At 40.7% G+C, this 13,252-nt stretch overlaps 1 protein-coding gene across 1 annotated transcript in view; it reads right to left on the minus strand.

Moving 5' to 3' along the window:
• The window catches only part of LOC117158648 (tyrosine-protein kinase Dnt), a 103,744-nt gene that overhangs the window by 7,776 nt on the left and 82,716 nt on the right, over positions 1–13,252 (minus strand). Inside the window, exons 5-6 of the mRNA XM_033337776.2 lie at positions 8,110–8,314; positions 77–233 (exon numbers count right to left, since the gene is read on the minus strand). Coding sequence (XP_033193667.1) covers positions 77–233; positions 8,110–8,314 — 362 coding nt within the window. The remainder of the gene's footprint in view (positions 1–76; positions 234–8,109; positions 8,315–13,252) is intronic.

The raw sequence follows: 13,252 nt of genomic DNA on the forward strand, positions 1-13,252 counted from the left end.
TCGTAAAGCGACCAGTCGTTACTATTGCCAAAGCCCGATATCACGGCTCTCCAACACGATACTAATACATCGATACCTGTGACTGTCTTTATGATGACTTCTTGTTCACGGCCAACCAATTCCAAGGTACCTTTGTAGACGCGTCCGAAGGTGCCCTCCTGTACGAGATTGCGACAGTAGAGCGCAGACCTCGATACCGCGAGCGCCCTAGCCTTCTCGCAAGGATCGGTCGACTATAAATTAACAGACAGGACACGGAGGTATTAAGCCTGATGCGCACAGACACCAAAGAGATTCCTAAACAATTTGCAACCGTTCTCGGCGTCTCTCGATCGCGTCACACGGCGTCTGCATAATTCATCACAGAACAAAATCCCTTCGCGGGCAACTCATTAAAAAAGCATTTGTCGCCTGTAACAGGATACGAAAGAGGTCGCCAAGTCCCCGAAGGACAAGAAGAATGGCAAGAAGAAAAAAAGAGAAGGACCAGCTTCCCTTCGCTGCCTCCCCTCTTCCCCCACGTCCGGCCGTGTCATCGTTATATCGTCGTTTCCATCGTAGCCACATTCCCCTTTGTTCCTCAACGGTTTTCCAGCGGTTCCTGCGTTGCGAAGCGTAGGACAGCTCCGACGGGGAGCAAACAGGGCTGCAGGGAGACCGGTTATTCATTAATTTCAATTTTCCGGAGTTTTGCCTTCGGCCCCTCCCATTCCATTTGCACGCGTCTACGCGTGCACCGAGCTCTGTACGTGTACGCGCGAGACCAGCGACACTAGCGAGAAAAAAGAGGCAGAAGACGATGGAAAACCATTGGCGGCGTGCAAATTACCGGAGGGCGTGCCCGATTTGAAAAGTAACGCGATCACCAAGTTGAAAAGAAAGATTCCCCGAGCCGGAGTAGGATGTCGCGGTTGAGATCGTTCGTCGAAACTTCGAGGACAACGTTCGACGAGGATACAGTCGGCTAATATCGCGACTTACCGTGCTCCGTAATTCTTATCCGACGCGACGACCGAAAAAAAATCTACTTCCAGCTAGCTTCTTTCTTCCGCTTTGTCCCCGCTGGTTTTCATTACCGCGTTTCGTTCCGCTCGTCGGTTTCATTCTCCGTTCTCCTCTCGCCGGTTTCAGTTTCTCCCTTCCTAATTTTCTTTATCGCTTTTTTTTTTCTTCTTTTCGACGCGAGAGAATTCTTGCCCTGCTCGTTTTTCGCTTCTACTTTCTCTCTTTTCCGTTTGTTAATGAAAATGCAACGAGACAATTTAAAATCGGCTAGCGAGCATGCCGAGAGACTTATAAAGGACCGTTGCGGAATTCGAAGCGTGGAATTTGGAACGCGGAATAAGCTTATAAATATAAATAGAAGCGAGAAGCGCACCTTTGTTTAACTGATAATCGCAACGCGAAGCGACACGGACCGGCGCGCTGCGGTATGGAGAGAGAGAGAGAGAGAGAGAGAGATTTTCCGGTAGTTGACGGGACGCAATAATTTCGTTATTATGGAAAGCAAAGCGGATGCTTCCATGTTGCTTTCGCCATGGTTTAAACGCGATAGCCGGCACCGCTGCTAGGCACTTTTAATTATATTGTTTGCAAACAGTAACGAGGTTTTCTATGGCGAAGTGAATTACGCCCGAATGCGCCGTGTGCTATAAAAATAAGACGCTAATGATGTTATCAAATGCTTCGCTTTATTCGCCGATATAACGCAGCAGTGATTAGATTATTAGAGCACTTTACGTGCAAGTTACGCTTTTGTAGTTTAATGCTATGACGCAGGCTTTATCAAACCGCGTAGCAAATGCATGGCTATAATGCATGGTCTCTGTTTCAAAGTTCTGCTTAATTTGTTCCACGTTTTTCTTCGTGCGTTTATAAAAAGTGTCAAATAGATCGATTCGACATAGTATTATATCACTGTCATATACGTATACATATACGCCATATTGGCCATAAGTGTGCTATATAATAATATTAAAGGTATACGTAAGTATGGAAACATGCTCGTTATGCTATGTCGGAATATTCTAAATTCCAACTATCTTAATCGGTATTTCATATTACAACACACGTATGACGAGAATTAAATAACAGATTTATGATAAAATAATACTGAAAGTAAAAGCAACGAAAGCAAAAATATCCCACCTGCTTGTACTAGATTATATGTGTAAAACATCAGTAGGTATCCCACTGCTTCCTCATCAACGCGTGGTTATTACTGTGTGGTAAAAACCTTAATATATGCATATGTCAAGGTTAAGTTCACAGAGACTAAATTTCTTTTTCTAAGAATATTTTTACGATATTTCCAAATCACGTATCTCAAGAACTAGAAAGAAAAAATTATCGCAAAATTCGAAGCGTGCGTCATCTAGGAACGTACCCCTTTACTATCTACGAGAAAATAAATGGAAACGATCCGTGCTGTGTAAACTTTTATGTACGTGTGGCGATGTGATACATCGTCAAACAAATAAGTAATAAATAAGAATAAAATATACGTAAGGCGATAGGTTATCGTAGAATGTTAAGAAGAAGGAAACCGTCGTGTGGATTAAATCGTTGAAATTCTGTAGGAAAGGTGTGTTTTCGCTCGATATCACGTTCCCTATATGTCACGAGTATATGCCGGTACTACGATTCGATTGCAAATTGGAAGCAGATATCGTGGGCGACAGTGGAAAATGACGCAAACGTGGTAAATGAGATTTCGGAAAACGAGTAATAAATATTATCCCCCAACGTTGATTATTGTTATTTGTTTCGTGCTCGGCCGCGTGGCGATTGCTTTGCTCATCGCTGAATCGCTCATCGAAGCAAATAAAATTTTTCAATGCTAACAACTACGTCCGACGCATAATTAACAAGCGGCTGCTATTAGTTTGAAAAAACGGATTCGTAATTGCCGCGAGAAACGAATGGGAAGAGGAATTGAACCGGCTGCAAACGTATTTTTTTTGTAATGAATGTAGACTGACGAGTCGCTTTTATACAATCACAATCGGTCTATTGATTTAACGGCGCCAGCAGCGAACTTTTTGCCGGACGCGTACGATGCAGCAATTCGATTTATTTATCGAGAGGGTCTCGTCAAACGTCGTAGTTTGTTTCCCGTTGGAGCCACTTTGAAAGCATCGTTTTTAGGCGCCGTCTAGCCTCCTCGTCACGAGGGTCGTGTTTGAAACTTTTAATTTCAATCCGGCTAATTAATAATACAGTTTCCGATTTAACTACATTAAACCATCGACCATGGGACGAAAGACGATATCGTTCGGGTGGGAATTCGCTAAACCAGAGAATCGACTTATACGATCTATTCGGCGCGTTTGACGGTGACAAGTTTAAGAGCCGACTACGTCGCTCTTTAATTCTCGGCTAGATAGAATTTTATTCGGCAAAGAAACGAAGAAGTAAATCGATAAGAGAGGGGAGAGCGAAAGGATATAGAAATTGAACGACACGTGAAACGTGTATCTGGTTTAATCGAGTTCGATTTTACGAATCTCGATATCGCTCGTAAGAGCTGACAGAATTTATTAACTCGAATAAATGGAATCGCATATCGAAACTGAAGTATAGAGTAACTTTACAACAAATTTACAATTCGTGCCAGTGTGTTTAAGTAGTGTTCGACGACTAACGTTCGACGTTAGGTACAGGTACGATATAGATACTGTCGAAGCGATCGGAAGATAAAGCGAAGACACTCGACATTTCCTTCTGCCACCGAAAGTTTTCCAACGTTCCTACGTCGTCCGATTATTTTTAAACGGAATAAAAGTTCTTCGTTACACAGAATCCACCTAGAAGCTTCATGAATAACTCTACAGGAACTGTTTAAATAATTCAAAGCTTCAATTTCAGTACACGAGTTTACACGAAGAAGCTCGATCGAAGATAAAGCGACAAGAACTTCTCGAGGTAACACTGACCCGAATCGTCGATTCGAGGGCCGACATTTACAATTAAGATACAAAACGTTAAGTGCGGGATATCAGCCAATGCATGTTAAGCAGTTTTACCGTAGCTTCGCCGTAGCGTAGTCTCGCGCACCATCGACTACGACTATTTTCTTATCTATCTTTCGATAAGGACAGGGTGGTTACTCTCCGCGTCTATCGGGAAAATCAGGAGGAAAACGCATCTGTTCTGAAACCGAAGGTCCCCGGTAAACAGGAACAGTAATGGCTTCTTCAGCAATGGGATCTCAAGCGTATCGTTTTACAGGAGGGATAAGACGTTGCCGCATTACATGACTGGCTGAGTTTGAAGAGAGCTCGCGAACGAGCGAACGAGCGAACGAGCGAGCGAGCGAGCAAGCGAGGGAAAGGGTGCGGAATCAGGCCGGAGGATAAGTTTTCCCTAAGGATCGTGGTTACATAGAAATATATGTTTGCGTGTGTATGTATGTGTGTGTGTATACTTGTATATTCGCGTCTGAGGTGCGCGTACTTACGTCTGTACGCGTTTGTATAAACACTCCTCTCTTCGTGGTTCTTCGTGTCGGTGACGCACAGTCGCCGGTATAGCAGGAGGGTGGCGTTTCAGACGAGGACATCGAGGGTTCAGGCATACGCGTATACCCGGTAAATTGATCCAAGATCAAAGCCGAAACAATCACAGGACCCACTTGCAGTTTCTCTCTAGCTTCTCTCCACCTTTCACCCTGATTCACCCCCTTTCTCTGCCTCTCTAACCGCGTGTGTAACCTTCGTCCGCCCCCTTTGCCAACCTCCTCTTTGAATAGCCGAGCACAGGTGGTACCGAGCCGTTTCTTTTTCCCGGGAAATTAATGTAAAACGCTCGTTTCGAGCCGGAAAGTGCCGGCTAGACTTTGTTACGTGAATCGAGCCATGCCCGGCTGCTCTTTCTAAACTCCATTGCATATTTATTCGACATTTGCGCGATCTCTGTTTTTTCCTCCTCCTCCTTCTTCCCCTCGTTCCCTTCCCTTCTATGTTTTCTTTGTTTTCGTTTTAAACACGCACCAAGCGGAAAGGCGAGTCACAACGAGTTGTTAAAGAGGTTATTATTCTAGCTATTTCGCATTTACGGCATGTCGTGCCCCGTACGTCGAGATTTTCACACGTACGTACGTTATTCGTCGATGAATTTGTATCGCGGTATTTTGTTAAAATTGCGGAAATCACGAAATCTTTGTAGAATCTCGTGGAATGCCACGAAGTGTTCAATCTCTAGTAACCTTATCTTATGTCTCCTGTTTACAGAAAACTATAATTAGCTACAAGGAATTAGCTACTTTTACCACTGGCGCTCAAGTGTATACGGTATACGCTTCAGTAGTATAGAAAGAGATAAAAACTGCGATAAAATGTGCTAAAATGTGAATTTCTTTCCTAACGATGCCACAATTTTTCGATAAGTCGTTCGAAAAGAAGAGTTCTTATCGAACAAAAGTACATGGTCTCCTTTCACACATCCTTCGATTTATGTACTTGATTCCATTGAAATTTGAATTCTAAGCGATCAAAGAGATCAGCGACTGAAGCGTGCCTGGTCCGAAAGCAACGGCGGAAGCGAATAGAGGGATCGTGTTCTTTAATGGAGAACGCGAGAAGGTGAAAGGGCGAAAGGAAGAAGTCACGACCTCGCCGCGTCCGCGCTCGCGCCCGCTTCCCGTCGTCGTCGTTTCACCGCGTCGCCTCTATACGTCTTCTCGAAGCAGGATAAAAATTGTAAATTGTCGATTTACTCGCTTTATTAATTATTCACTCAGGCACCGATGATCGATTACACAGTTACACTCGGTTTCCCTTTGTACCCACGTTGGCATATAACGAGGGTCTTATATTTGCATTTATATGGAATTAAGAATTCAAATTAGGCAACGACGATGATGGTTTTTTAATTGAAAGAATAATATCACAGGAAAATTTCTTTTAATCGTCCGTCAAATCGTATAACTGTATGTATATTAATTTCGGGTAGAGAATAATATTTTACCTTCGATCGTCTTTCGTGTCAATTTGCGTCAATCGTGACAAACATAAAAAGGCAGTGTTTAGATATATAATCTTGTGCTTGAATGTAACGAATTTCTTTTCTTTAGCTTTAATAAAATTCTTTGCGAAGTTAGCCTCCCACAAGGAAACGTATTTTCCACATTCTATAGGTAAACTGGATCGTATATGACGAAATTTAATTTTTCTAATATTATTTGAAGCTGCGAAGATATCTAAAATACTTAATACAGTACTTATCGATATTAATACGTTATATAATAATTATACGTTATTTGTCACATAAAGTCGAAACTTTTTGAAATTTCGTATAGATCGTCGACTCGCTGTCCACGAAGAATTAACTACATATCTTTGCGTTATATCGAACTTTGCCTTAAATTCCTTTCATATTCTTCGAAATATCGCTTTTGCGTCTCGAAGAGAAAAATTTATCTGACCGATAACTTTTGCACGCTTCCGTACGGTTCCAAAGAATTCCAGGTATTTATAACCAACAAAGTAAGACGAATGAAATGATTGTTCTTCTCGAAAGTCGTGTGGCAAATCAAGTATCGGATTACACGTAGACTCAGGACCAAGAAAAGCAGATCTTACCTTTTCCTCCGGAGGGAATTATCTCTCCGAGGAAGACGGGGCAGGAAGCTTGACAGAAGCGACAAGAGGCAACGGGAGCAAAAAGGGAAAAGGATGCGAAGGAAAAGGGGTTTATCACGTGTACCAATTTCTGGTGAACGGTGTGTGTTCGCTCGGTTAGAAGGAAGTCGTAGGTTGGCAGGTTCGAAGCAGCAGCTGAATAAAGAGCCGAAAGGTTTGAAAGCACTGGGAGGGGAAAGTTGTTGGTAGAAAGTGGCCCCTACGACCACAAATTCGATAAAGTTTTTGAATGCACCTCTCGTCTTGCACGCGAGGCCAGACGAGACCGGCCACGCCGGAGAACAGAATCGTCTCGCAGTCTTCGTTTTCGCTACTGAAAGAACGACGTAGAGAACGAAAAGAGAATACAGGGCGGAGTTCGCGATGAAGATGCGGTCAGGATAGAGAGAGAGAGAGAGAGAGAAGGGCTGAGAGAAAATCGGATTTCTCTATGAGAGTTCCTCATCTACCTTCGACTTTGTTTCGCGCACTGCTTCACCGCTTTTAAAGTTCATTACGCTATATTACGCTAAACACAATAAGCCGACATATCTTTAAAATGTGGTTTCGCTGGAGTTTCGATATGGAGCTGCTTCGCATTTGAAAACACGATAATTCGCATTTTCTATTTTTTACAAGAGAAGCAGTTTTAAACTTCGGTACGTTGTCAATCGATTCGATATTATCAAAATTGTCTTTTTATTTAGCTTTGCAGCTAAACATGGATTTTTCGTCCTTTCAAAATTTCTTAAATATTATTTATCATAATATTAAATAATTTTTCTTTTTATTTTGATAATTACGATAATTATCAATTGTCATCGATTTGAAAGGATCGACACGATCGAGAGATTCGTTTAAAGAAACAAAAATAATTCTCGATTCTAGAGATTCAGATTAAAGAAGCAAATAATTGAAAAATTATTTTTCAAGATGTTTTCTATAACAAATTGTAGTATTTCTTATTTGTTGTGTCCCGTTCATCCGGCAGAAGCATATGTTTTAAACAAATTGGAATTCTTCGCCTCTCGCAGTAACGCTTCAACAAGTAGCACGGAACCGTCTCTGTTACAAAGAACCTCTTCGAGTATTTTATTTCGTCTGTCTTGAACAATAGAATACGTAAGCATTATTAAGCTTTCACGATATTTGCCGATCTCTCTTTGCTTGGAGTTGCGCCGGACCTCTCGGAGTGAATATATCGTCTCGATACTTAAACGCGTTTTCAAAAATTTAAACCAACTGCATACGATCTCCGTAAAATCGTATATCACGTTCGATCAAATATAAAATTGATCAGATCGAAGCACGAATGTTTCGTGACACGTAAGGTAGGGCTGCACTCGGTTAAACTCGGAAACTTTAGAGGCAACTCGGCAGCGCATCTCCTGCCTGGAGAGTTTCACATTCCCCCGGTTCGAAACCGACGTATGTAGGTACTTAATGCAATATCTTGCCGAAGTTTCCGTAAAATGATTTTGCACTATACCTGGCTCAGATGCGTCACATGGCTGGAAGCGTAGTAACTCGCTCTGGAACCGCAAGGTCTCGCATAGAGTGGCTCTAGGTCGGCAATGGTTGCGTAACTTCCGGAATTCGCGCTTCCGGGTCGTGGGTCGACCCTAACCAGCACAGAACTTCTGGCTAAGCCGCCGGTGTCTGCCGCCGAATAGCTACAGCAGGGCAGTGTTTTCCTGAAAGAACGGACGATCCTGTAGTCACCGGTTAATGATTATACACGAGGCTAATTATTTCTGCGATGCACGACATGCTTTGCACCGGGACTCGAGTTGCGTGAGTTATAATCGCGAGAGACACTTGCTAACGCTGCGCTAGCAGCTAGCTTTTTTCGCCTCGTCGCTACTTTCGTCCTAATCCACCGAATCGCCTTTGACACCTCCATGCTTTTAACCGAATTTCCAAATAACGCTGGAACAAGGATGACGATCTCTCGTCTATGATAAAATATTTTCCATTTCTTCTCGATGTTCTAACGGCGTAAGATGTATCGTTTAAACATTTTTGTTGAAAAGTTTAAACAGAAAGAAGTTGTAGCTTGCCAGTGAAATTCATATTACGTAATGAAATTTTTATAGTTCCACATTTTTATTTCGACGTAATAATAATTTATTCTATGAGAGGAAATAATTCTTTCTTGCGATGTTAATCAGTTTCGGAATCAAGTTTTATGACTTCGTTTATTATTCACGTCGAGTTTCACAATGTCTGCATAAATCCCGAAGATGTGGTTTCTGTGGTTTTTTCCTTAAATTCGTAACTCGACGTAACAGAAGGTTTGCGAGCACATTCGACAGCGTATCCGGTATGATCGATCCCGTGAAAAGTTCTCGTAGCGCGTGAAATTACCGCTTAGCCTGCGGGGAAAAATTTTCAAAGAGGGTCCCGTTCCCCTTTGCAGCGAGATATTAGAGCAGAAAGAGGCTCGAAAGCGGCCAGATAGAAGACGAGGAGAACGATAAACGGAGGTACGGATGCCGAGAAGACTAAAATACCGGGAGAGAATTCGCGGAGGAACGGTAATTCCGATATTTCGTCGGATTTATTGGCCGTTTTGCGCATGTAAATCCACTACCGCGATTCGGCAAAAAGGTGAACGAAAAAGAGAAACACATTGCGCAAACGATTTCAAATATTCCACGCTCGGTTTTTTTCCCCAATTCTTTGTATTCATGTCCGAGGACGGGCTTATATTTTATGCCGTAGTACGAGTTTGGATTTAGCATGGCCGATTTACTTTATTTCGCTGCTAGTGACACATTCGTGCGCGATAATTTCTCTATAAATACGCAGCAAATACATAGCAAATACGTAACGTAGCCGTAATTTATCGGTGCATTAAATTAAAAAACGCTGTTCAATTTGTAACGTTCACAGTCGACTTTATCGCTACAGGCTATTTCAGCATCGATACATGGATCGTTATGCATGAACCACTGTTTACATACCGTTCAATTTATTTGAAGTTACCGACATTTTTGGAACTAGTTCCGCGTTTCAACAACAGGCACAAAAAAGCTGTTTTAGTTTCTTTGTAAATTTTCAAATGTATATAATTGTTATAACCGAATGTTAGTTATTCCCCGTTTAATTACGACGATCAATAATAAGATTTTGATATTTTTATTTTAAATATTTCTAACGATAAATATGTCTGATATACAGTAAATTTTATGTCTTTTAATATACCTGATAATCGACGATAAGAGAACATTTAATGGGTAGTATTGGCCTATCGATATATTTCATATGTACCGGTCTAATGAGATCATAAACTTGATATTGTACGAAAATAAAATGCTATACGCACTTTTTGCGTAAACATATTATCAAGAGCACAGGACGAAATATCTACCGTACATGGGATATAAGGAACAAGTGCGAAGAAATTCCTTTTCTCTGTTTGCGAATGGTATATTTCGCCGCAAAGAACAACCTGTTCTTGTCCAATCTGAAAATCGTGCTTTGCGCGTAGAATGGAGATCGACATGGTAACGGGAACGAGGGTGCAACGGTGGATGCTGTGTTTACTCGAGCGGACGGATGTAAAATCTGCAGCCTCGCCCCCGAAGGAGACGTACAAGGGCCGGAGAAGGATCCTCGTTTTCCCGCGCGTTATCAGCCTGGAAAGACTCGAAAGAGCTAATATATCCCTCGAGAGACAATTGGCCCATGCCGCGCCGGGACTTCCCCAAAGCGAAAGACGCCGCGGGAAACGAGGTAAGGAGGCATTTTCAGAAGAAGAAGGGCTACTTCTGTCTCCCCTTTCTCCTAAAATTTCCGTTCCATAAAAATATTCCCCTGTTGGGGGACCATGATAAAAGTGCCCACTCGATGTATTAAAATTTCAGATTACAGCCTTAGTGGTCGTGGACGTTCGAGGAACGGTCGAAAATTCATTGGAAACTGTTATCGGAACTGCAACTACTGTTACTTTGCGAAATGAAAACCGAGCGAAACATATTCGCAATATACTTCTTAGTAAAATGTAATATCTTAATAGAAGATACCGTCTTTGCAACTATGTTGGAATCTATGTAAGAATCGATGGTTCACCCAATGCTATTTACAAAATATAATACGCGATGTTACGTATTGTATAAATGTAAGAGAGCAGAATGTATTTTCGTTAGATACGCGCGTTTCGATGATTTCAAAAAAAAGCTTCAGCGAAAAAGGAATATGAATCGAAGGTAAAGCATGGAAAGTTTTTTGTTCGTTCGTAATAATTGAGCTATAAATAGCTATAGACGTATGCTAATAGCGACATAAAGTAGATTCTCCTTGTATCAAAATATTCAAGAAATTCGATAGCTACGCTCAAAAACTATTTTCACTTACAAATTACAAGTCCGATGATTAAAATATTACAAGCTTCTACATATTGTTCGCGCAACAGAAATCTACGATGGATAATTTATCACTTCTCAATTAATATTATTACCTTTCGACCGATATTATTAATTAGCAAATTATTGTACAACAGGCTCGTGGTGTAACATAACGTAATGATTTAATGAATTGTACGATCCAACTACGAACCGTAAACCCTCGTATCTATAGAGGTATTTTATACAAAAAACCGTAATAACTACACAAACAAAAAGTGTATTTCGAACGTGAAATTATCAGACAATTCTGGAAATAACGAATTTATCTTTATTATGATCAATTAATCGTTGCGTTATTATACTACTTTTGTTGCAACACTCGTCTTTCTAATCTGTGTACTTGAGAACAAAAACAGAAGGACATTCAACGTTACTCGAACGCGGAAGTGAAAATTGATATATTTACGAGACTGACATGAAAAGGATAATACGTTGAATGAATAATACATTTGAACACGACGATACTCTTGACCATAAGAAAACAGTAGTAGAAAAGGCAGAAATAGATACGTATTAAAATTTGCGGCTCGGTGATATTCGTCGTCAAAAAGGATCTTGAACTATTTGCTTCTTGAGAAAAATTCACGACGAGAAGCTTCAAAAGATTTAATAATGCCCGTCAGGAGACAATTGGTCTACTTTGGGGGAAATCGGAAAGGCGGCGTACAAAGGGAACGAAGATGAAAGGTCGGTGGAAGTTTTTGCCTTTTGATCTCATTTTTATAATTTTATCGTGCAATGAGATTCGTTTCATCGATATCGGGCAATCGAGCAGGAAAGTATTCAATTCGTTAATACCAGATATAACGGAGTTTCAATTGAACGTGTAATTGAAGTACCTACTTACGTAACCTAGAGGCTCTCCTACCTACCTGCCGTTAAGTAGATTTCTCGTACGCTCGAGCGTTAATACGTGTATTGCAAAGAGCGTCTCTTAATTAAAGTTAGACTTGGTACGGGTTTTAATCTAATAACGTGCTTCGTAGAACATTTATTTATAATACCTGGCAGGGTATTTCTGTTAACGAAACTATTTCATGCGGCATCTAATTCGAATACATATTTCCAAGGTATTCTATTTGCAGAATCGAGAAGAAGGCGATTTCTAGACTTTAAATTTTCACAACGATCAGGTGACACGTTTGTGGTTTTTCGGGTTTCGATCGAGTTTTTAATTAGATCGGCGAATTAAAACTTCAGCTTCGGGTTTCAGGTCTGTCTCGAAAAAGCGAACTGGAATACCCGTGAAATGTCAGAACAAAGCGCAATGCACTATGCACAATGCAGTTTTCATGGATATGTCAAGAAGGTGATTATACACGAAGAAAGAAGTTAAAGATACGGAATACGATTTTCCTCGTACGAGACACGTTCTTAAGAAACTTGATTAATTTTGCTTGATTTTTATTCATGCTTAGACACACGTCAAATCAAATGTACAATTTTGAAGAAATTACAAACATCGAGCGAATAACAGGAAAAATTGTTTCGGTGTTTCGTAAAATAAAGCATGTACACCTTGGAATATGTTCGTAGAAATTGTACTTCCATCATTTTTGGACCTACTTTTGCTCATGAAACTGCCTTGCTATTTGGCTATCTTATGTCGATCCTGTAGGATGGAAACAGAGTGCGATATAATTTGTCTATTAATTGATATATTTGAATCATCCAGAAAAAGTTACGGGAACGAAGTACAAGCAGTTAATTATAACAGAGGAGAAAGAAAAATTAGAAACGAATAGAACGGAGTGGATCGCGTTGCCGCAAATTTCAACGATACTTTTTTTTTCGTAAGTCGCGTGAAAAATCGCATGCCAAAAGTCTAGGAAGAACTAATATATTCGGAGGAAGTATACGACGAATCCGCATAAAGAAGAGAGAAGCTGGAGAGGTAGTAGAGAAGCAAGTACAAGGGAGGTAAAAGTTCTCCTTTCTTGAAACTTTGCCTCGGATCTTCTTTTACCGCAATCTTCTTGGATAAGTTGCTTTGCTATATACGTATAGCTAATAATTTATGCATCATGAAATAGGTTATAAAAGCTCGATGGAAAAACTATCTTTATACGATGTTCGGTTAATGTCTGATATGAAACACGCACTTTATCACAACGGTATCTTTCAAAGTTTATAGTAACTTGTTAAGCATATAATATATACAGATATGAAATTTTTGTAACTATCGCTTCTCAACAAACAAATTACTATCTATATAAAAGTGAA

The sequence above is a fragment of the Bombus vancouverensis genome, chromosome 5 (genome assembly GCF_051014615.1).
Source record: "Bombus vancouverensis nearcticus chromosome 5, iyBomVanc1_principal, whole genome shotgun sequence".
Classification (NCBI taxonomy): Eukaryota; Metazoa; Arthropoda; class Insecta; order Hymenoptera; family Apidae; genus Bombus; species Bombus vancouverensis.